This window comes from Symphalangus syndactylus, chromosome 18 (genome assembly GCF_028878055.3).
Source record: "Symphalangus syndactylus isolate Jambi chromosome 18, NHGRI_mSymSyn1-v2.1_pri, whole genome shotgun sequence".
Lineage (NCBI taxonomy): Eukaryota > Metazoa > Chordata > Mammalia > Primates > Hylobatidae > Symphalangus > Symphalangus syndactylus.
This window is the reverse complement of record NC_072440.2, coordinates 85,588,889-85,611,390: the sequence shown is the minus strand read 5'-3', so window position 1 is coordinate 85,611,390 and position 22,502 is coordinate 85,588,889. Positions and strand designations below refer to the sequence as shown.

At 49.4% G+C, this 22,502-nt stretch overlaps 1 protein-coding gene across 3 annotated transcripts in view; it reads right to left on the bottom strand.

The window, feature by feature from the left end:
• CIB4 (calcium and integrin binding family member 4) overlaps positions 1-17,721 on the bottom strand; it is a 68,728-nt gene extending 51,007 nt beyond the window's left edge. For 2 of the 3 annotated variants that reach the window (XR_008652656.2, XM_055254013.2), the window contains exons 1-3: positions 17,446-17,721; positions 16,716-16,750; positions 5,636-5,732 (exon numbers count right to left, since the gene is read on the bottom strand). Coding sequence is in view for 2 of the 3 variants with exons in the window: in XM_055254013.2 (XP_055109988.1) it covers positions 5,636-5,732; positions 16,716-16,750; positions 17,446-17,499 (186 nt within the window). In the remaining variant the exon portion in view is untranslated. The remainder of the gene's footprint in view (positions 1-5,635; positions 5,733-16,715; positions 16,751-17,445) is intronic. The other variant, XM_063624014.1, reaches the window with a different exon arrangement.
• Positions 17,722-22,502: the final 4,781 nt, after the last annotated feature.

The window sequence follows — 22,502 nt, the reverse complement described above, 5'->3', positions numbered from 1 at the left end:
TCCAGGGCCCTGCGATCTTCCTTCAGGCCCTGTTTCCAGCCATCCTCGGTGGATGCAAATACAGCTCTGGGCTCGGAAACTAGAAACCCAAGTCACACCATGCCACACTCATCTGTGTTTACAGAAAGCAAGATAATTATTTACAAGAACAGAAACACTGAGCTAATACACTTTTAAATACACCAAATACATCAGACAAAAAGAAAACAGACATTGCTGAGTGGAAAGGGGGCACTGTGTCCTGTCCCCGTGCAGGACATTTCAGTCAGCAGGCTTTTCCTGCTACCCAGGATGTTCTCTCGCCTTGTTCTCCGCTGATGGGCAGACCCTTCCCAATATTCCCAAGCCCGCTTTTTCCACGAGTGAACCCAAGTTAAGAAAACAGAGCTTTCTTCCCAGACCACTCAAGCCCCTGAGCCAAGTTATATCAGTACCCAGAGCTCCCTGGGGCCCAGTTCTCAAAGCCTATTCCAGAGACGTGTTCTGGGCAGTGTGAGTCACGCAGCTCCCGTCCTTGCGGCCACAGAGGACGCAGGCACACCCGGGCCCCCACCTCCCAGCAAGCCTCTCCTTGCTCATTTTGGGAAGCAAGCCTTCTGCTTTGTCCAGAATCTGAAAGACACAGAAAGAATCTTTAGTCCTCGCTCTAGGTCTCCAAAAGCTGGTCTGAGCACTAGGGATGAGTCAGTGACAAAGTTCTTGACAACCGGTGACAAACGGAGAACAGTACAGACAAAAAGGGGTGTGTCTGAAAACACTCAAGGCTTCTTACATTTTTGTTTTAAAATTAGTATTTCTTTAAAATAAAATGATGGTCACTGACAGTGGATGACATATTTTTTTTTTAATGTCCTTACTTGGCAAAACTGAAAGTTGGCATCTCTAGTCCCGCCTCAAAAAAAGATTTTGTTTTTGAATAAAAAGTCTGGGACCAGGCTGGGAAGTCTAGTGGGAGGGTGGGGGGTGGGGTAGGCAGGGATGGTTAATGGGTACAAAAAAAAATAGAAAAAATGAATAAGACCTACTATTGGATAGCACAACAGGGTATTATGGTCTATATATATATATATATATATATTTATTTATATATTTTATATAGGTATTATAGTCAATAATAATTGTATATTTGGAAATAACTTAGAGGGTAATTGGATTATTTGTAACTCAAAGGATAAATGCTTGAGGGGATGGATGCCCCATTCTCCATGATGTGTTTATTTCACATTGCATCACAACATCTCATGTACCCCATAAATATATACACCTACCGTATACCCACAAATTTTTTTGTAAGTCTGGGACATACTGTGGTAGATGGCACACCACAAAAGAGAATAAGATCAAGTCCCAGGGCCAGAACCACAGACTCAGAGAGTGAGGAGGGCACCAGAGCATCGGTCCAATCTCTTTTTGAGACCTAAGGATGCTAGAACACCCCTCAGTGACAGACGGCGCATTCCCTCTGTGCATAGTGCTGGCAGTTGGGGAGTGTTTACTTGTATTGTGGAGAAACCTGCATGTGCTTGTACCTGGACCTATGTCTGGGACCACCTAGAGCAAGGCCTTTCCTTTTCTAAGGACAGCCTTCTTTTTTTTTTTTTTTTTGAGTCAGAGTTTCACTCTTGTTGCCCAGGCTGGAGTGCAATGGCGTGATCTCAGCTCACCGCAACCTCTGCCTTCTGGGTTCAAGCAATTCTCCTGCCTCTGCCTCCCAAGTAGCTGGGATTACAGGCATGTGCCACCATGCCCGGCTAATTTTGTATTTTTAGTAGAGATGGGGTTTCTCCATGTTAATCAGGCCGGTCTCGATCTCCCGACCTCAGGTTATCTGCCCGCCTGGGTGTCCCAAAGTGTGGGATTACAGGCGTGAGCCACTGCACCCACCTGTGGAAAACAGGCTCCACCCCCCCACCGCTTCCCACTCCGACTTGCACAAACCGTTTTGTTTGCTGTGCAGAAGCTCTTTAGTTTAATTAGATCCCATTTGTCAATTTTTGCTTTTGTTGCAATTGCTTTTGGCAATTTCATTATGAAATCTCTGCCCATGCCTATGCCCTGAACGACATTGACTAGATTTTCTTCTAGGGTTTTTAAGGTTTGGGGTTTCACATTTAAATCTTTAATCCATCTTGAGTTAATTTTTGTATAAGGTATAAGGAAGGGATCTGGTTTCAATTTTCTGCATATGGCTAGCCAGTTCTTCCAGCATCATTTACTGAATAGGGAATTCTTTCCCCATTGCTCGTTTTTGTCATGTGTCAAAGATCAGATGGTTGTAGGTGTGTGGCCTTATTTCTGGGTTCTTTATTCTGTTCCATTAGTCTACATGTCTGTTTTTGTATCTGTACCATGCTGTTTTGGTTACTGTAGCCTTGTAGTATAGTTAGCTGAAGTCTATTTGCCCCTTTGCTTCTCCCCACTCCAATCATTCCTCTTGTGATGTCACTTGCCCAAGATCATGTGGCTAGCAAGTGAATCCAAACCTAGTTCTTTCATGCCTGGCCTGGTGCCCTATCCCTAGTTCTCTAGGTGGGGCAATGGCTCGGGGTCTTCAGTTCACAAGATGGTTCTGGCTGTTGGAGACCAGTTGGAAAAGCAAGAAAGAAACCCAAGTAGAAAAAAAAAGCAACATACAAAAAAAAAAAAATCAATGGGATCCCAATCAACATGTATATGTCTGCATAGAAAAAAGTCTGGAAGGAAATAAGCCAAAATGATTGTGGCAGTCATCCCTTGAGGTAGACTAATATATTATTTTTATCTTATTTTTGTTTTCCTGTGTTCTCTAGTTTTTCTACAATGAGCTGGCTCTTATTTGTATAATAGAATAAAATCATGACCATTTAAGATTAAATCAGAAAAGTAAAATTAAAGTCATGTGGCCAAGACCCCACCTCCCAGCTGCTCTCCAGTGAGCAAGTTCTGGGGGAAGAGGGGGGTCTGAGACTCCAGAAAAGGCGAAGCATCCCAGCCCCGGCCTGCGCACCTAGCCTATCTGCTGGGAAGAGCAGGCCTCTCCCCACCTGCCCCATCCCAGGACATCTCAAGCCTTGCTGCTCCCCACCCCTAACCCCAACAGGCTCCTCACCCATGACATGGAAGAGAGGAACAGGGGAAGCATAAAAGAGAGTGCAGAGGACAATGGCTCACCTCCACCGGGTCCCTTACCCAGCACAAGGTGTTCATATTGGTTTATAGATGGGGGGATGTAACACGCACGGAGTGTGATAGCTCCAGGCCCAGACTCAGCCCTCCTGATCTTAGTCCAGTGCTTATTCCTTTGGGGGCCAAACAGAGACTCCAGGCCTTGCTGAGACAAGGCTATTGCTGGAGAAGGATGTGTTGAGGCCATGGGTCACCAACACCCTCTATGCCACCCCTCCAGTTCGGCTCCCCTTGGCCCCTCTGTGGCATCTGGAAGACCCAGGCACATGGTCACTGCTCAGCCAAGCCCTGATTAGAATAGGGGGTCCTGCCTGGGTCAGAGTTCAGGCTGACTCCCCCAGAGCAGGGACTAGTCCAGACTCTTCCATCATGTGGCCCCTTAGAAGTTGTTTCCCTCTTGGGACCTCAGTTTCCCCATGAATAAAATCAGGGTGAGGAGCATTTGACAGTGACTAGACTGGGTGGTCTCTAAGTTTCTTTCCAGTCTTAGCATTCAGAGAGTCTGGGACTGACCAGTGACCCTGCCCCCACCCAGGGGAGGGCAGAAGCTTCCCATCAGCCCTGCCTCTCTGGCTGGCCCTGGCCCCAGGTCCCTTAGTGGATGGCCTGGGTCTGAGAGAAGTCCCACCCATGTGTGGTGGAGCCCATGGGTGTGTACATGTGGGGTGTGACTGTGTGGAGTGAGGCCAGGAAGTGGGGGGTGCCAGGAAGACAGCCTCCCCATTTTGTTTCTGTCACAGCCACAGTCTCCGATTCACTCACCTTTCTGAGGTTTCTATTTCTTTCCCCTCCAGAATCCCAGCTTCTCCCAGCTACCCCCACCCACCTACCCACCCCTCACCTTTTCTCATTATTTTGTCTTCTCCACTCCTGCCTCTGTTTCAAGACCCAGCTTTGTGCATTTTCCTCTGTCTCTGTCTGCTCTACAGATAGGCCAGTCACTTAGGAGGGGCCGTGCAGCCGTGGCTTGAATGACATGTCTGTGCTCCCTCCATGTCCCTTCCTCAGGAGCCAGCCTCCTCCTCCCTGGTGTCCCCGGGCCTCTTCCAAGTGGTGGCCACAGCTCTCAGAGCCCAGTTCATTCCAGATAGAAACGAAGATGGGCCCTCATTGAACAATGACAAACTGAAATCATTATTCTGCCGAGAACCGAATGAAAAATAGGAAAGCCTGACATAGCCATGATTTGTTAATGTGACATTGCCTCTCAATGCAATGCACAACTTTTAATTAAAATCTCAGGAGTGATTTTAGAGTCCTTTATTGTGTGACTCTGGGCTCTTCCAGGCTGCCCTGGGGGAAGGGCAGGGCCTCTTCATAACAGGGACAAAGGCTCAGATAATTGTCCCTAAAGGATTGGGAGGTGGGGGGAGCAGGGACAGCTCAGGCTAGCACTGCCTGTGGGGCCAGGAGTCTTAGAGTGCACATGGTCACTCCCAGCCTTCCCCCACTGCTCTACTCATTTTACAGGTGAGGAAATCAAGACCAAGGAAGGTTTGCCAAGGACCCACCCATAGCAAGGGTGTGTGTTTGTCAGGGGTGGGAGTGTGTTCTGGGTGCTTGGAAGGTGAGATTCAGCCCAGGAGAAGTTGTGGGAGCTGGGAGGGAATGAGCATTCAACCAGCCCTCTGTGTAACGGGAGCCTCCAGCCCGGAGAGCGCTGGCTGAATTGAGGGCGAGATGACGAGAGAGGATTGCAACAGCAGAAATGCAAATGTCCTTCTTTCCTGCAGCCACTCCTGGAGCTGGGAGAAGGCAGGTCGGGAGGTCAGTCTCTGGGCCCCGAGCCCTGCTCCTCCTGGCTTCTCAGAGAAGAACCTGAGAAAATTCTCAGTCCCTCTAGAAAAGCCCCAGTCCACTGAGGCAGCCTGAGGAGAAGAGAAGGGCTGAGGGACTGGGCCGATGGCTGGGGTGGCGCCCTGGCTTCCTCAGGCCTAATGGTCCCACAGGGGATCCTGGCCTAGGGTCACTTGCCCTAGTTTGGGGCACAACAGACAGCAGAGGAAACTGGCTGGTGTGGGGTCACTGGGATGAGGGTTAAGTAAGGAACGAGCAGACAGCGTGGGGTGGAGTGCAAGCTGAAGCTCATCTAAAGACCCACAGGCTGGCCTCAGAGGCTGATCAGCAGGGCCAGTGAGCACCTCCAGCTGGGGCCGCCACCTCCCACGGTAAGGCCTGGAGCAGGTCTCATGCCCCCTCTGGCCCTGGCCCCACCAGAGAAGTAGTGACAGTTATCACACAGTCCTGTTCTAGGACCGAGGCGAGGATGGAGGGAGGCCAGATGCATGCAGGAAGTGTTTGGGAGCCATGTCCTTGCGCTCCTCTGCCTGGAGGATCAGGATCCCCTTGCAGTGAAGCGACCATCCCACAGCACGGAGTGCCCACCTCACCCTACCCCTCCCAGCACTCATCAGCCCATCAGCAGGTCCCACTGATGCTGCCCTCGCCCCACCCACCATCCTGGACTCACCCGCAGAGCCGGCAGGGAGCTGACCTGGTCCATGGTGAGCGTCGCCTCCTTGTAGTACTTCCCAGGAGGGCAGAGCTTCAGGAAGGTGTCATGGATGCTGAGAAGAGAGGAATGAAGGCAGTGTGGCCGGGGAAAGGAGGCCAGCAAGCCTGTCTCTGCTGCAAGGGGTGGCGGTGTCTCTTTGAGGAAGGAGACTTGGGGTTGACTGACACAGAAAAGGCAGTAATCAATAATAATAAAGCGCAGTAATAAATATGCCTTCTAGAAACATCCCTGGACCCTCCAGTGTGCCAGGCACACCATAGGGGCATGCAGAGACGAGCCAGGTGAGAGGAAAGTTAGGCGAATATGCCCCGTAGCCAGCAGCACACTCTACAAGGGTTCGTCATAGGATGTCAGAACTGAACGGGCTTATGTCCAGTCCCTCGGTTACAGATTGGGAAGCCAGAAGGAACTTGGGGAAGCCAGGGTCCCCACCTCTGGCCATCTGCCAATTTCCATCCTCAACCCAAGAAAAGAGGTCACTTCATGGGTCTGAGTGAGCCGGGATTAGAACCCAGCTGCCTGCAGCCAGCAAACCACCAGCCTTGCTAGGCCACTTGACAGCAAGCTTGGTTCCAGCAGATCGTGGACTGAGTAGTCTTCCTAATCCTCTCTGTCGGCGATGTCTCTGTCTATAGGATCCCATGCCAGTCAAGAGGATTTTGCTTATAAGCTACAGGCAGAGGGTGAAATGGCCATGTGACCCCTGAGAGTAAGAGGGTGGGAGGGAGCTCTGCCTCAGGCTGAGAGAGGATGAGCCGTCATTCCCTGTCTCTCTCACCCTATCCTGAACCTGGGTCCCTGTCCACCAGCAAGCTCTTACGCCTACAGGTCCAGCAACCAAGGCAGCCAGTGGGGGTGAGACAGTGGGCGGTGCCCTGGGGCCCAGGAGGCCTGGATCCCCCAACCTGAACTGCTGTGGCAGGGCTGTGTGACCTCGGGCAACTCACTTGACATTTCTGAACTTTAGTTTCATCATCTGGATAAGGGACGAGAATGCTATCTCTCTTGGAGGGCTGTGGCAGGGGTTCAGTGTGAAGGAGGCTGAAGGGTGTGTGTGTTTATGTGTAAATGGTGGATGGTGGGTGGTGGGTCACCACAGGCTGGTTAAAAACGTAGAGCCAGACAGATCTACGTTCAAATCCTGACTCTGCCACTTAATAGTTCTGAGGCGTCGAGCAAGGTTCTGAATCCACCTGAGCCTCAGTCTCCTCTTCTTTGCAGTGGGGGTAATAAATCTCCCCCCACACACTCGTGAGGATTAAATGAGGGGAAGTGTATGAAACGTCAGCGCAGTGTCTGGTAGGTGAGAGTGTTTGTGTTACCTGGGGCCTCAGAGGGGACACCCAGCCTGCCCCCTCTCTGTGTTTCTCTCCTATACTCCAGGTACTCCTGTGCCCCTGGGCTGTGCACAACCCACACCTAGACTGTGAGAGTGGGAGCCCACCACCCTGACCCAGACCTGCCCTTCCCTCTCTTCATGGTCCCCTCCATGCTCCAAAATTACCCCTCCCTCCTTTAGTCCTTTCCTGTTCCTCTCCTGTCTGCCATCAAACCTCTACTCTCCTCAGAGCGCTAAGAGGCCAGCAATCCCATGAAAGGAGTCTGTACACAGGAGTGAGTGACTAACAGTCCCCTGTTGACATCCCAGGGCATGTGGTTTGTTGACTCAAATGAGACTCTGATTGGTGGAATTTAGGGACATGTAACTAAGTGAAGACCGGGTGCGGTGGCTCACACCAGTAATCCCAGCCCTTCAGGAGGCTGAGGTGGGAGAATCGCTTGAGCCCAAGAGTTTGAGACCACCCTGGGCAATATAGGGAGACCCCATCTCTACAAAAATATTGAAAATTAGCCAGGCATACTGGCACACACCTATAGTCTAGCTGTTCGGGAGGCTGAAGTGCGAGGATCGCCGGATCCCAGGAGGTTGAGGCTGCAGCCAGCTGTGATCACACTACTGCACTCCCGCTTGGGCGACAGAGCAAGACCCTGTCTCAAAAAACAACAAAAACTAGGTGAAGAATTTGGAGAGTGATTTTATGAGTGGAGACTCAGAGGTAGAGCAGGAAGCAGGAGGCTCTCCCAGAGCCCTGACGATGGTAGGTAGAGGCCTCGCACCCCGCCAGCCACTCACTGTTTCACATCTCACTGACTAGAAAAACATCCTTTAGATCCCAGCCCTGGGAGAGTGGAAAGAAACTATGCTGGGATTCTGTGTGCCCACTGCACTCTGTGCCCTGGGAGGCTGATCTCTACTGATAGCGTTCCCACCTCCCTTGCCCTCTGGCTTAAGGGAAGCTCCAGGAGGACTGGAGGTATGAGGGATGGGTGGGGATTTATCCTCCTCTCCCTCCAGCCCCACACAACTCTGCACTGTCTGTGTTCCTGCTGTCTTGGGCTAGCAGCCAGCTTCTGCAGCTCCAGATCTCAGCTGTCACCTCAGACCTGGTGCAGTCAGGGCTGGCCCCTGGGTGGTTCCCTGGGCCTCCTTCTGAACAGTTCCTTCACTGCAAAGCACCTTCAAAGACCCCGCTGAGTGTGCCACCTGCTTCCCGCCGGGTTGCTCACAGATCTATCCGGATCCTATTTCTCTACCTTTAGCTATGAGACCCGAGGCAAACTACCGGGCCTCTCTGAGCATGCAGGCCCAGGTTCATATCTTGACTCTGTCCGATGGGGAGCCAACCTCCTTCCAGTGGCATTGTGCAGATCCGGGCTAGGGCCTGAAAGATGGGAGCTGGAGTGGCATGTGGTGTTCATGGAGAGCACCATGACTGCTGCCTTGGCCATGGAAGGGGCCTGAGCTGTCACTAGGGTCTAAGGACTGCACACGTTTGGGAGGGAGCAGAAAGCAGAGTGTGGAATGGGTTGGGGGAGAGATTCTCCAGGAAGGTACTGGGGTGGGTGCTGGCCACCACAGGTCAACAAGGAGGAAGAAAAGCCATCACTGATGAAGTGTCCAGTGGCCTACAAGGGGCGAGGGGTAGGCCGGGTTCAGTGGCTGATGCCTGTAATCCCAGCATCTTGGGAAGCTGAGGCAGGCAGATCACTTGAGGTCAGGAGCTGGAGAGCAGCCCGGCCCCGTTTCTACCAAAAATATAAAAAATTAGCCCAGCAAGGTGGCACGCATCTGTAATCCTAGCTACTCCGGAGGCTGAGGCGGGAGAATCGCTTGAACTCGAGAGGCAGAGTTTCCAGTGAGCTGAGATTGCACCATTGCACGGCAGCCTGGGCAACAGAGTGAGACTCCATCTCAAAAAAAAAAAAAAAAAAAAAAAAAAAAAAAGAAAGGGTTAAGGGCGGTGGGAGTGGTCGGCTCCAGCCAAAAGGAGCATTTTGTCACTGTCATTGTTAGAATTGCTGGCTTGAGGTGATAAAGAACAGACCCACTTTCAATAAGACCAATTTTCAACAAAAATTAATGTTTTGGTTTTTTTTTAAATCCCTAAGGCAACGCACAAGTGAGCTCGGGCTCCTGCCCCACCATGGGCACCACTGGGAGTGCCTGCTCTGTGCAGCCCACTCTTATGGACATTCTGCATGTTTCATGCCAATCTTGAAAGGAATGGACCATTGTTTCTTTTACCGATGAGGAAACTGAAAGTCAAGTAGGTAAAATAATCTACCTAAGGTCACACAATGGTAAATGTTAAAGCCAGAGACACAAACACCAAAGCTCGTTCCCTAGGAGGCATCGGGGCTGCTGAGGGGCAGAGAAGAAACTCACTGGCCCTTGCCACCCTCTTCTCATGACAAAGGCTCTGTGCCAGGTGCACTCACGCACATCATCTCACTGAATTTTCCCAACTCTCTGTGGGAGAAGTGGAGGGGCCACCGTTTCTATAGATGGGTAAACTGAGGCTAAGAGAGTTTAAGTGTTTTATCTAAGGTTATACAGCTGGGAAGAGACAGAGTGGAGGGCTGAACCCTAAGCCAAGTTCTTTGGGCTGTGCTGCCCACCCTTAAAGGGCCCACCCTTCTTCCAGGTGAGAGACTCGAGCCGCCCCCCTGGAGAGTCCTCTGGGGGAGGGTGCTGGTGGGGTGCCTGTCCAGAGTTGGTGCCTTCCCAGGCTGCAGAGTGGGCAGGCTGCCCATAGATGAATCGTGGCTGCATCTCGGCTGCCACAAAATGTTCTCCTCCTCCAAATATGGATCAGCTGGCTCTAAATGGAACCCTGAATTAATCACTAATGGACTCAAAAGTCAAAGCCATTTGAAAAACTCACACATTCAGCCTGCCAGCAATCCAGCAGCCTGGGCCACGGCTGCCTTCCACACAGCCCAGAGAGGCAGGAGGGGCTGTCTGCGGGCTCAGGGGCTGGCCCTAAGACGGGTGGAGGTCACTCCGCTACTGACTCTCCGTGGGACTTTGGACTCGCCAAGTCCCCTCTAGGGCCTCAGTTTCCCTTCTGTGAAATAAGAGTCACAGCATCCCCCCTGGCTCCCTCCAGTTTAGGCATCCTATGACTCTAGGTTTTCGTGCCTCTCTCTGGCATCCCATTTACCTCCTTGCCTCTGAGACCCTCTAGCTTAGTAGTTCTCAACGGGGTCCCATGTAAGAATCATGTAGGGAGTTTGTAAAAGGATCTGCCCTCCCCACCCCTTGAGCTTCTCATTCAAGGCCAGGATACAGCCCGAGGCACCTACAGGTTCTACAAGCTTCTCAATATTTCTACTGCCCCAGCGGGATCAAGAACATGACAAGCCCGAATTCCCACTCCTCAAGTCCCAGCTTTCTGGCTTCACCCCCACCCCATGGGGTCAATAGTCCTTTGCTCTACGGTACTGTCTGCAGATAGTAGATATTTTCTAGATGGTCCTTCTTTAGCCTGAAAATGTGGCTTTTAGTTCCCTGATCTGCTACTTGCAGTCTGTGTGGGCTTGAGGAAATTACTTCATTTCTTTGACCTGATTTCCTCATTTGCAAAAAGTGGGGATAATAATACCATGATAATAACAGCAGCCACATAATCGGTGCTGACCCATGTGCCAGGTATTGCTCTAACAATGACAGATTTGATCTTCTAGTTGTCCTAATAACAACCTTGTGAGATTAGGTTCTATTTCCCTCAACTATTTTAAAAGGATGGAAACTGATGCTCAGGGAGGGTAAGACACTCCCCCATGTTTGCACAGCTACTAAGTGGCAGAGCTGAGCCTCAAACCCAGGTCTTTGGCTTCCAGGCAATAAACCTGTAACCACTCCACCTGCTGGCCTTGAGGTGCCCGTTAATGGCCAGGACAGGGCCATGGAGTCTACAAAGTGTTGGAGCCTCCAGGGGTGCTAGGAAGAAAAAGAGGCCCCATGGCTGGGTCAGCCTGGGCAGAGGCTGGGAGCAAAGCTTCAGGCTCCTAAACCAGACCCCGCCCCACCCAAGAGAGTGTCAGGAACCATCCCAGGTGATGCAGAGTAGTCCGAAGAGTTCAGGCTGAGCCAGGCTGACCTGCGCCTGGGACATAGAGGTCTGGGCTGGAGTCAGGCTGTGCCTTGCCCAGGAAGCCACATGGGCCCTCTTTGGGTCTGCAGGGTCTGCAGTCACCTCCAGAAGGGCCTGGGCCCAGAAGAGGCGTCTCGGGAGAAGGCTTCTTCTGGGACAACCAATTCAAACAGTCATACAACGCTGCCCCGATGCTAAGGCGGAAAGGGACCTTGCTTTTGCTGAGATCAAAAACATGTGAAAGAAAAGTCTCATAGGCTGGAAACTTAGAGTGAACAGACCTCTTCTTGGAGGGCCAAACCAAAGCAGCCCTGGACTGGGAAGGGGCTGGCTCCAAGACAAGTCTAGCACATGAGGTCTCCCCCCACCAGCCCCCAGGAGGTGCCATCTGCAGATCTGGTGACCAAGCCTTTGTGTCCTTATGCAAGTCACAGATAAGAAGGTGGGAAAATATTGGACAGAGCCAGCCTCCCTGCAAAGGTTACTTCTACCTATCGGTCTCTTGAATACTTTTTTAACTGGCTAAGTCCATCCAACTGTACTGCCATCTGGGCCACATTTCTCTATGATACTGATAGGAAAATCACAAGGCATTGTCAGAGTCCACAGTGGAAAATTATTCAAAAGTGACCAGGGCTTCGTCTGGCTCAACTTGGCCTTGGTAGCCCAGGGTGGCCACTTTCTCCCTGAGTATCATATGCCTTCTGCTCCCTGAGCCAGAGCAGCTGGGCATCCACATCACAGCTGTCCCCTCACTTTACAGACAGCATGCCCACACCAACCGTAACATATTCCACTCTCCAGGGCCCCACCAAGAAGATAACCTATTATCAGTTTGTGCGTCTGCTTCCAGGGATATTCTCCTCTGTGTGTGCATGTATGAACAGCCCTTTATTTCATAAGAGCAGTAGCAGCCTGTATGTACTGGTCTTGTTTGCCAAAGTAATACACTTAAATAGATTAAAAATGCAAATAGTACTGTGATACTGTGAAGCTTACAATCAAAGTTACTAATACTCCATACCCCACACCACCTCTCTAACCCTGCTCTCCAAAGGCAGCAGTTTGCAAGCATTTTGCTATTTCACTTTGTTTTTCCTTAATATTTACATGGTACTTCTAAATGCTGTGCTAATACTGCCTTTTGCTGTTGTTTTCACTATAGATATTATCTTGTGACCTCTTAGTAGAAAAAAAGAGGATTTATTTCTTTCTGTATATACTTCTTTTCCTTTCCCCAACCTCCCAATATAAAACAATTTTCCTGAATGAATATTCAGTATTTATAATATTATATATTGTATATGCATTATTCAAACATTGCTCAAGTTGAGTTCCCTAGTGCAACATGATTACTTCTTCTTTCTTGCAAGGCTTTTTGTTTTTCCCAGAGTTAATAATCACCTTTGGTTTTTTGCCTTGGTTTTCATGTGCCTATCTTTATTTTATCTCCAAACTTTCTGCAGAAATAAGTACCTCTCAATATGGTATCTAGATAGATTCATTTTGTCCTCTTAGAGACACCACTCCTGGAACCCCTGACTCCTTAATTCTAATCCGGACTGATTGCTTTCCAGGCCAACTGTTCTGCTGTCATCCTTCAGCTTCCCTTCACTATCTTCCTTGTAATTCGTTTTGCCTCTAAGTTGAAAGCCTTTGTTTCCCCGATCCTGGGTCTTCCTTTTTCTTGGTTTACTCACTAGTTTTAATGAAGCACATCTCCCAAAAGCTTCCTAAGAAAGGTCCATAAGAGATGATTTTTTTTAATTTGCATGTCAAAAAGCATTGTTATCCTGCCCTAACTCTTGATTAGTAGCTTAGCTAGAACTTATTTCTAGATGGAAAATTTTTCCTTAGAATTTTGAATGTGTTTAGCCACTGTCTTCCAACAGAAGTCCAAAGCTATTCTGATTCCTGATTCTCTGTAGTCTGTTTTGCTCTCTATGGAAGCAGTCAGGATCTTCTCATCATCTCTGGCAGTCTGAAATGTCATGATGGCATGACTTAATGTATGTAGGCTGTTTTTTATTCTTTCCTCAAATACCTGGTGTCCCTTAGCTTTCGATTTCTACTTACAGGGAGGCTCTAAAATGCTGACCAGAAGTTCACCCTGCTCTTCATCATGCTAGTGGCCCTGAGTCAGGGGCCTGTCTGGCTCCAGCTCTCCCCAGATGGTTAGCTCCTGTCTTCCGCTGGGGCAGGGCAGGGGTGCCAAGTGGATTGCAGAGGGAGAGAGAAGGAATCACATAAGACTTTCAGTCTGCCTTTCTGTTTTCACCTGGTCCTGCATCCTCGCATTCGGAGGTTCCTGAGCCTTTCTGGGTTCTCGATTCCATCATCCAACCCCTGCAGGCAAAATTCTTTCAACTTTCTGTTCAGCTAGGTCTGTATCATGGGTCTATCTGCTTTGCACTTTTAAAATTTTTGTTGACCTCTCTCATCTGCTGTCATTGCTTGTGTTCTCTTTGTACTTATGTGTTTCTTTCTTCTTCTTTTTTTAATTCCTTTACTTTCCTTTTAGTAGAGGAAACAGAAGTCAAAGAAAATGTTCTATTCTCCACGTAACTGGAAGCCCCCTGAACTTTGCTTTCTTAACTTAATAATATACCTTGGAGATGGCTCTATATCGAACGGAAAGCTCTTCCCCTCCTCTCTAAGCTCAGTCTTCCATGGAGGGATGAATCAGCACCTACTTCACCTGTGTCCTCTTCATGCAAGTGGAATGTCTGGGTCAAGGTGTATGTCTCATTTTGAACTGGGACATTTCAGCATCTCTTGCCTTCGCTGGTCCTCTTCCACTCTTCAAAGCTCTTGACAGCTATTCCACATTCTCAGCTGCTCCCCAGGCTGTGATCTCCTGGGTCTGGAGACTCCCCTTGGTTTAAAGCAGCAGAGAGCTCTCACTGGTATCACCTTCCCATTTGAGAGTTTCTGCGCTGCTGTCCCCAGCCCCACCAGTGCTTCTCACTCTGTCTTATTTGAAGGTGTCCAAGTAATAGGAGTTGGACACTTTGCCCTCTATTCTGCCTTCCTTATGCAGTGGCGTCCCCAACCCCACCACCCCCAGCACTGACACACGCTGGCCTTTGAGAGTGGGAGCCTCCTGGGCAGGGGTTACCCAGGAGCAGGCACAGTCCCCTCATGCTCAGGAATGGCACTCTCAAGAGAAGGGGCAGGACAGAAAAAGCCTTGAGAACTGCTTGTTAGAGAAGTTTGCACTGAACCATGAACCGTGAACTGTGAACTGGAGCCTTCCCCGGCAGCACTCAATGGGACCCGCCTCCCCAGCACAACGCGGAGCCAAACTGCTCTTCTCCAGGGAAAGGCACCTTCCAAGGGGATGGAAACAGGCTGGAAACAGGATCTGGGAGGAGGTCATCTCAGGGCCTGGGTGGGAGGTTCAGAAGGGAGGCGTCTGTAAGCATGGCTCACTTCCAAGGAACTCTTTCTCCGAAAGCCAGTGCAGAACAAATGAAAATGGAGGATCAATGTTCAGGAGAGAGCCTGAACCCTTCCCATCCTGCTCTCGCTCCTCTCATCTGCCACCTCATGCTCCCTCCTGGCATATAGGAGGAACCCCAGGGGTGGATCCACGAATGCCATTTGAAACCCCTGGGGTGGAAAGAGGGGCAGGCATGGCCATGCCCCCTTGCTGAGAGCATAAACTGGTGCAACTCCTTTGAAGGACAACATTGTCTTACCTGTCGAAGTTCTAAAATGTAGGCCGGGTGCAGTGGCTCACCCCTGTAACCCAGCACTTTGGGAGGCCAAGGTGGGAGGATCACTGGAGGTCAGGAGTTTGAGAACAGCCTGGCCAACATGGCGAAACCCCATCTCTACAGAAATACAAAAATTGGCCAGGCGTGGTGGCAGGCACCTGTAGTCCCAGCTACCCAGGAGGCTGAGGCAAGAGAATTACTTAAACCAGGGAGGCACAGGTTGCAGTGAACCAAGATTGTACCACTGCACTCTAGCCTGGGAGATAGAGCAAGACTCTGTCTCAAAAAAAACCCAAAAGCTTAAAAAAAAAAAATAAAAGGTACAGAACAGTATGAAGGGATAAATGCAACAGTGTGAATGGGGTAAAAGGAGGATAAATGTGTCGGCTTATGTATGGAAAATTCTTCCAGAAGGCTAGATGGTAAGACAAACCAACAGTGAGCAGAGGCGACCTTGAGGGAAAAGGACTGGGAGGAGAGAATGGAGACATTTACTTTTCGCTTAGAACTTTTACACTATTTGAATTTTCTTTTTTTTTTTTTTTAATTATACTTTAAGTTCTGGGATACATGTGCAGAACATGCAGGTTTGTTACATAGGTATACACATGTCTTGGTGGTTTGCTGCACCCATCAACCTGTCATCTACATTAGATATTTCTCCTTATGCTATCCCTCCCCTAGCCCCCCACCCCCCAACAGGCCCCAGTGTGTGATGTTCCCCTCCCTGTGTCCATGTGTTCTCATTGTTCAACTCCCACTTACGAGTGAGAACTATTATTTGAATTTTGAATTTTCTAGCCAGGCTCGCAGATTTTTTTTAGATTTCATTTTATTTTTATTCATGTATACTTTTCAGAAAATTTCAATAGAGGTTATATGGGTAGTAGGATATGGGTCATTTGGAGTTATGTCATATTTTTCTATATTTAAAAAAGTGAATGAATATTATTTTCAAAAGGGAAATAATGTCACTGGGTGACAGCCCCTGGTTTCTGTAGCTCCCCGCGCCCTGGCCATCCCCTATCCTCGTTTGTGCCTGGAGAGTCTTGCGCTTGTGACAAAGTTGTTACCTGCCACCCCCAGACGCTGAGTGGGAAATGTGGCTTCCATGTGGTGACTGGGGAGGGTTAGTCCAAGCAAAGATGATGAGAGGGAACCTTCCCCCACCTTCCCCTGAAAGTGTCTTGGTGAGCTCCTTTATTCATCTAACAGGTTTTGTTGGGCACCTGGCTTGGCCCAAACACACAAACACACACACACACACACACCTCTCACACTATTCACTCTCCCCACAGCCCCACGAGAAGGGTATTTGGCCACCTCCACGTTGAATGAAGGTTCTTCCCCACTGGACAGGGGTCCGCATGACAACAGGGAGTGGGGCTGCTCACCACCCCACCCTCAGGGCCTCCAGGAGGCCAGCACATCACAGGCACTGGAGAGAGGGGAGGGAGGGAGGGAGGGAGGGAGGTGGGGAGGGAAGGCTGGGCTGCAGTCATGCATCCAAGTTTACCCAGCCAGTGAACAGCCAAAATGGGCTTCAGACATGAGTTCCCCAAGTCCTTTCCTTGTTTTCCTCATTATTCCAAAGAGGTTCTGTCCAGCTCCATGATCCTCTGAAGAAACCTCACCTTGGATCCCAGTAAAGGGTTAGCAGCCTAAAGCCTGATGTCTCATTCGACTCCAGTGGGGCTCTGCGGATCATGGCCCCTGGGCCCTCCCATCCCTGCCTGCTGTGTCCCAGCCCCATCTCCAGGGCTGTGTGGCTCTGAGCAAGGACCACACTCAGGGACCAGAGTGAGGCTGTATTAGGGCAAGAATCCAGCTCAGAGGGAGGAGCTGGGAGAAGGAAAGAGGGGTGGGGCCTCTACTCACCACAGAATTTCCTTTCTGGTCAGGAAGGTCAGGGCCTGCAACAAATCACAGAGAAGTGATGTGTCCACTCCATTCATCCCTGCTGTGGCCCCTGGGGAGTGGCACAATTCAGAGGCTGGGGAGGAAACACCCATTCTTTTGCGGCACAGCTGGGGGAACCCCAGGTTGAGGTGGATGCCTGAGGTGGCAGCAGGAGAGGAAATGGTGCTCTTTCTTACCCCCCAGTCTCTTACAGCCCTGGGAAGGAGGGCATTGGCACAGATGTGGAGAGGAGATCAGAGACAAGAGTGAAACTCTGCGCTCTGGAGCAGGAGACCGATGGAGGAAGGCAACCTTAGAGACCTCATCTGGGCCACATGGATGCAGATTTAGCAAAGACAGGGACAACCACTACTCCGCCTGGTAAACTCTAGAGCAAGCTTGTCCAACCCACGGCCTGCAGGCCACAAGCAGCCCAGGACAGCTTTGAATGGGGGCCCAACACATATTTGTAAACTTTCTTAAAACATTATCAGATTTTTTCGTGATTTTTTTTTTTTTACCTCATCAGCAAGCATTAGTGTTAGTGTATTTTATGTGTGGCCCAAGACAATTCTTCTTCCAATGTGGCCCAGGGAAGCCAAAAGATTAGACACCCCTGCTAGAGCTTCAGGAAGGAATTTTCCCATTCATTCCACCTGCTTTAGGAAGCTCCCACCTCTGCCCAGAATCCCCAGACCGATCTACCCACCTGGTACTCTTCCAGGTCCTCCCAGTGCATCTGGTACCTCAAGCATTGCCCCATGCCAACCACACCTTTCTGTCTGCCAGCAGTAGAACCTCAGCCTCAAGGACTTGCCAGCTGGGGTACCTCGTTGATCCGGTTGCCATGGTGACCTACATTCCACCTTCTGCCCATTCCACCTGAGTCACTGAGTTGGCAAAGAAACAAATTCTTTTCATTCCCATTCCACCTGAGTTGCTGAGTTAGCAAAGAAGTAAATTATTTTCAATCCCAAAGCTAAGAGACATCAGTCCCCATACAACAAGCAGAAAGGCAGCCCAAAGACAGGGCTGAGAGTCACACTGTCAGCTCAGGAGTCACAGTGCCTGGGCTCCAATCCCAGATCTGCCCCATTGTGACCTGGGACAAGCTCTTCAATATCTGTGTGTCTTAGTTTCCTCATCTGTAAGCTGGGATGATAATCATGGGATTTTTGTGAGGATTGACTAATACAGGGTATAATGCCTGGCACATAGTAAGTGCTCAATAAATGCTAGCTATTTGAACCACAACCTAGCTGGGCATGGTGGCTCACGCCTCTAATCCCAATACTTTGGGAGGCCAAGGCTGGTGGATCACTTGAGGTGAGGCGTTTGCTACCAGCCTGGCCAACATGCAGAAACCCCGTCTCTACCAAAAAATACAAAAATTAACTGGCATGTTGGCATGACCTGTAGTCCCAGCGACTCCAGAGGCTATGGTGGGAGAATTGCTTGAACCTGGGAGGTAGAGGTTGCAGAGAGCCAAGATCGCACCACTGCACTCCAGCCTAGGACCCTGTCTCAAAACAAAAACAAAAACAAAAAAAACCCTACAACCTGCCGGGTGCAGAGGTGCACGCCAGCACACCTGTAGTCCCAGCTACTCAGGAGGCTGAGGCAGGAGGATCGCTTGAGCCCAGGAGCTCATGGCTGCAGTGAGCGATGATCATACCACTGCACTTCAGCCTGGGTGACAGAGCAAGACCTTGTCTCTAACAAATCAAAATAAAAAATAAACAAGGAACCACAACCCCAGGACTGTGCCAGGCATGGGGATACAGAAATAAATCAGCATAGATCCAAACTCAGGGAGTAGCCCAAAAAGTACAGAAAAGGGCGTTCCACCCCATCAGTCAGGGTCTCTGCAGGAACAAAGGACACCATCAAATCAGGATCATGTGAAAATGGTCTAACAAAAGGATTCTCCACAAAGGTGTGTTCAGGGTGTAGGGAAATCACATGGATAACACAGACTCCTGAGCCCAAAAACAAAGAGCTGCTACCCGACCCAGCACCACCCACCTGGAAGCAACACCCCAGCCCCACTCTCTCCTCTTTCTCTGATCTCCTACAGGGAAGAGAGGAGGGCGGAGCAGGATGAGCAGACAGAGACAAGGTCCAGCACAGGCATCAACGTCACAGGCCAGGAGGGCCTTCCAGAAGCCATCACTCCCTCCCCTGCCTCCAGGAGGGTCTGCATACCCACCTGTGTCATGAAGGGCTGGTCTCCTTGTTCTAGGACACATCTTCCCTATGCTCTCCTGAGTAAACATCCTAGTGGTTCTCTGATGAAGCTTATTTATATCTCTGAAGTGCAACTTCCTGCATTTCTTTGAATGTCCTCCATGGGGATAGAGCCTGGCGGAAGGAAACCCGGGGCCCTCATTCCTTCATCTGCTCACCAGACACAGGTAGAATATCCACAGTGTGCCAGGGACTTGGCTTGACCCTGAGGGAGAGAGGACTGAACATGACTTCAACCCTCAAGGAACGTATGCTCTTCATGCTCTTCTAAGGGAGTAAGAAAAAAAAAAGAGAAATATGTGCTCACCACACACACACACATACACACACACACACATATATACATACACTAAAGCAGATGGAGGCAGATGTCACAGACGGGGAAGAGTACAGAGTTACGAGTGTTTAGAAGAGGAAAGACTTGCTGGGCACCAAGCTTTCATGTAGGTGGTGGCATTTAAGTTGTTGTTATCATGCAATGGTTAAGAACATGGGCTCTGAAATCTGAAAGGCCTGGCGGCATCACTTTTTACTGCATCACCTCAAGCAAGTCATAAAATACTGTAAGCCTCAGTTTCCTCATCTGAAAAGGGGAATGATAAATCCGTACTTCATAAGTATTGCAGGCATAAAATAAAATGATGAGTGTATGTGAAGCTCTTATTTAGCAAGATACCTGCTATGTATTGAGTTCTCAATAAAGGGTAAATTACCAGCCTGGCTAACATGGCGAAATCCCATCTCTACTAAAGATACAAAAAATTAGCCAGGTGTGGTGGCATGTGTCTGTAGTCCTAGCTACTCAAGAGGTTGAGGTATGAGAATCGCTTGAACCCAGGAGGCGGAGGTTGCAGTGAGCCAAGATCGTGCCTCTGTACTCCAGCCTGGGCGACAGAGTGAGACCCTGTTTCAAAACAAACAAAAACAAGGGTAAATTATATTACTACTTCTAAAAGTTGGGCCTGGGCCAGGCGTGGTGGCTCATGCCTGTAATCCCAGCACTTTTGGAGGCCGAGGCAGGCGGATCACCTGAGGTCAAGAGTTCGAGACCAGACTGATCAATATGATGAAGCCCCGTCTCTACTAAAAATACAAAAATTAGCCGGGCATGATGGCATGCACCTGTAATCCCAGCTACTTGGGAGGCTGTGACAGGAGAATCGCTTGAACCCAGGAGGCAGAGGATGCAGTGAGCCAAGATCACGCCATTGCACTCCAGCCTGGGCAACAAGAGTGAAATTCCATCTCAAAAAAAAAAAAAAAAAGAGTTAGGCCTGGAAGGAAGGGTAGGACTTTTGCAGGCTAAGCCAGTGGTCAAACCCCATCTTCTGCTAACCCCTTTGAGCTTCTACCATCGTTGATTAAGCAGCTTCTATCTGCCAGGTGTGTGCATGTAAACTGTCTGCCTTCAGGCTCAAGCAGCTCAGCGAGGGCAGTAGGGTATCCTTGCTTCTTTGCTCTAGGGAAGGCGGAGGCTGGTGAGGTGAAGTGATGCTCTTGGGTCAGTCAGCTGGTAAGTGGGCAAGCTGTGGGTCTGTGGATTCCCAAAGCATGGGGCAGGAAACTCGGGGAAGCCAGGTGATCTGCAGGATCACACCCAGAAAGCCACTTCCTTCTCCAGCCTCAGTGCTCCTCATCACATCAAGGTGCAAGTGGCGGCTTGGCACTGACTGGTTGTGACTTTGACACCTGGCTGACACTTGCTAAAAAGAAAACAAAAACAAAAGAGAGAGCTGCCCTGGAGCCCAGAGCTTTAAGCTACTGACTCAACCACTATTCATTGAGCGAGGCAGTGGAGACAGAAGTGAATGAGACAGATGATGTCCTGCCCTCATAGATCCAGACGTGCATATGTGCACCCACATCCCTTAGACAGCCATACGTGCTGCTGAAGAAGGAAAGCAGGGAACGGGGGAGAGAGGGTGTGACGATGGAGGGGCTGGTGGTCATGGAAGCACCGGAACAGAGACCTGAGTGACGGGGACGAGTGAACCAGGCTAAGAAGTCAGGGCCAGTTGCACAGGCCCAGATGGCCATGGGATCCAGCGAGAATTTAATAACACTGGTTTTCATTATATTTGTTTATATAAAGGTATCTTCCATATTGAAAATGATGCAGGTTTGCCATTTATTACTGTGATCTAAAGTTTCCTCTATAAACATATCTGTTTAATTAAAAGAAATAGGAACCTATTCAAAAATATTAAGTAAATAATTACACAGGTGGTAAAGAAATATGCCAGAAATTATGAATCTCTCTCTCTGTGTCTCTTTCTCTCTCTCTCAATCTCTCCCTCTCTCTCTCTCTCACTCACACACACACACACCCCAAGGTTTGCAAACTCTTCTACCCTTCTCTCTCTTTGATCTTTCATCCTCCTAACTCCCCAACCCCTGCCTCCCCTGCACCCCCGCAGGCTCTGTCATTTCATCACAGAGAGGGTTTTCATTGGTTCCTACAATAACAATACTAACAATAAGAATATCACTTTACATTTGCATATTCCTTTACAATTTCAAAATGCTTTTTTATGTACCATCTCATTTGCCCCAGAAATAAAAGCTAGTGTTCTTTAAAAAAGAGAGAGAAATCCTCCCTCCATATGATTCTGCCTTTGATACACTAACCAACCTGCCTCTCTATCCTTCTCCAGCCCATTACATCCCTCAAACTCCTCTTCAGCAGAGATTTTGAAAGGGGTATAATTGAGGAGGGAGGAGGCTCTGGGGAAGGGCAGTTCTACATCCTTCCCCTCCAGGGTCCACCCCTGCAGGAACCCTCTGTGTGGAACAGAATGTATTCTTTGCAAGGTTTCTGTCACCTTGCAACTTACAGTTTTACAGACCGGTAAAACTACAACCCCGGCTCCGACCCTGATTTAGGTGTCTCTTAGAATTCAAGAAGAGTTGAAAAGAAACTTGCATTCAGAATATATAAAAAATTCTTACAATTCAACAATAAAAGGCCAAATAAGCCAACTTAAAAATGGGAAAAAAGATTTGAATAGACATGTAAGAAGATACATGAATGGCCGATGAGCATATAAAAAGAAGCTCAACATCAGTAGCCATCAGGGACATGCCAATCAAAAGCGCAGTGAGATACCTCTTTACACCCACCAGCATGGTCAAAATCAAAAGAACAAGTAATAAGCACCGGGCGTGGCAGCTCACGTCTGTAATCCCAGCACTTTGGGAGGCTGAGGCGGGCAGATCACTTGAGCCCAGGAGTTCAAGACCAGCCTGGGCTACATAGTGAAACCCTGTCTCTACAAAGAATACAAAGATTACCCTGGCATGGTGGCATGCACCTGTAGCTCCAGCTACTCAGGAGGCTGAGATGGTAGGATCGCTTGAGCCCAGGAGGCAAAGGTTGCAGTGAGCTGAGATTGTGCCACTGCACTCCAGCCTGGGCAACAGAGCAAGACCTTGTCTCAAAACAACAACAACATGAAAAAAAAAAAAAAACCCAAGTAATAAGTGTTGATGAAGATACAGAGAAATTGAAACCCTCATACA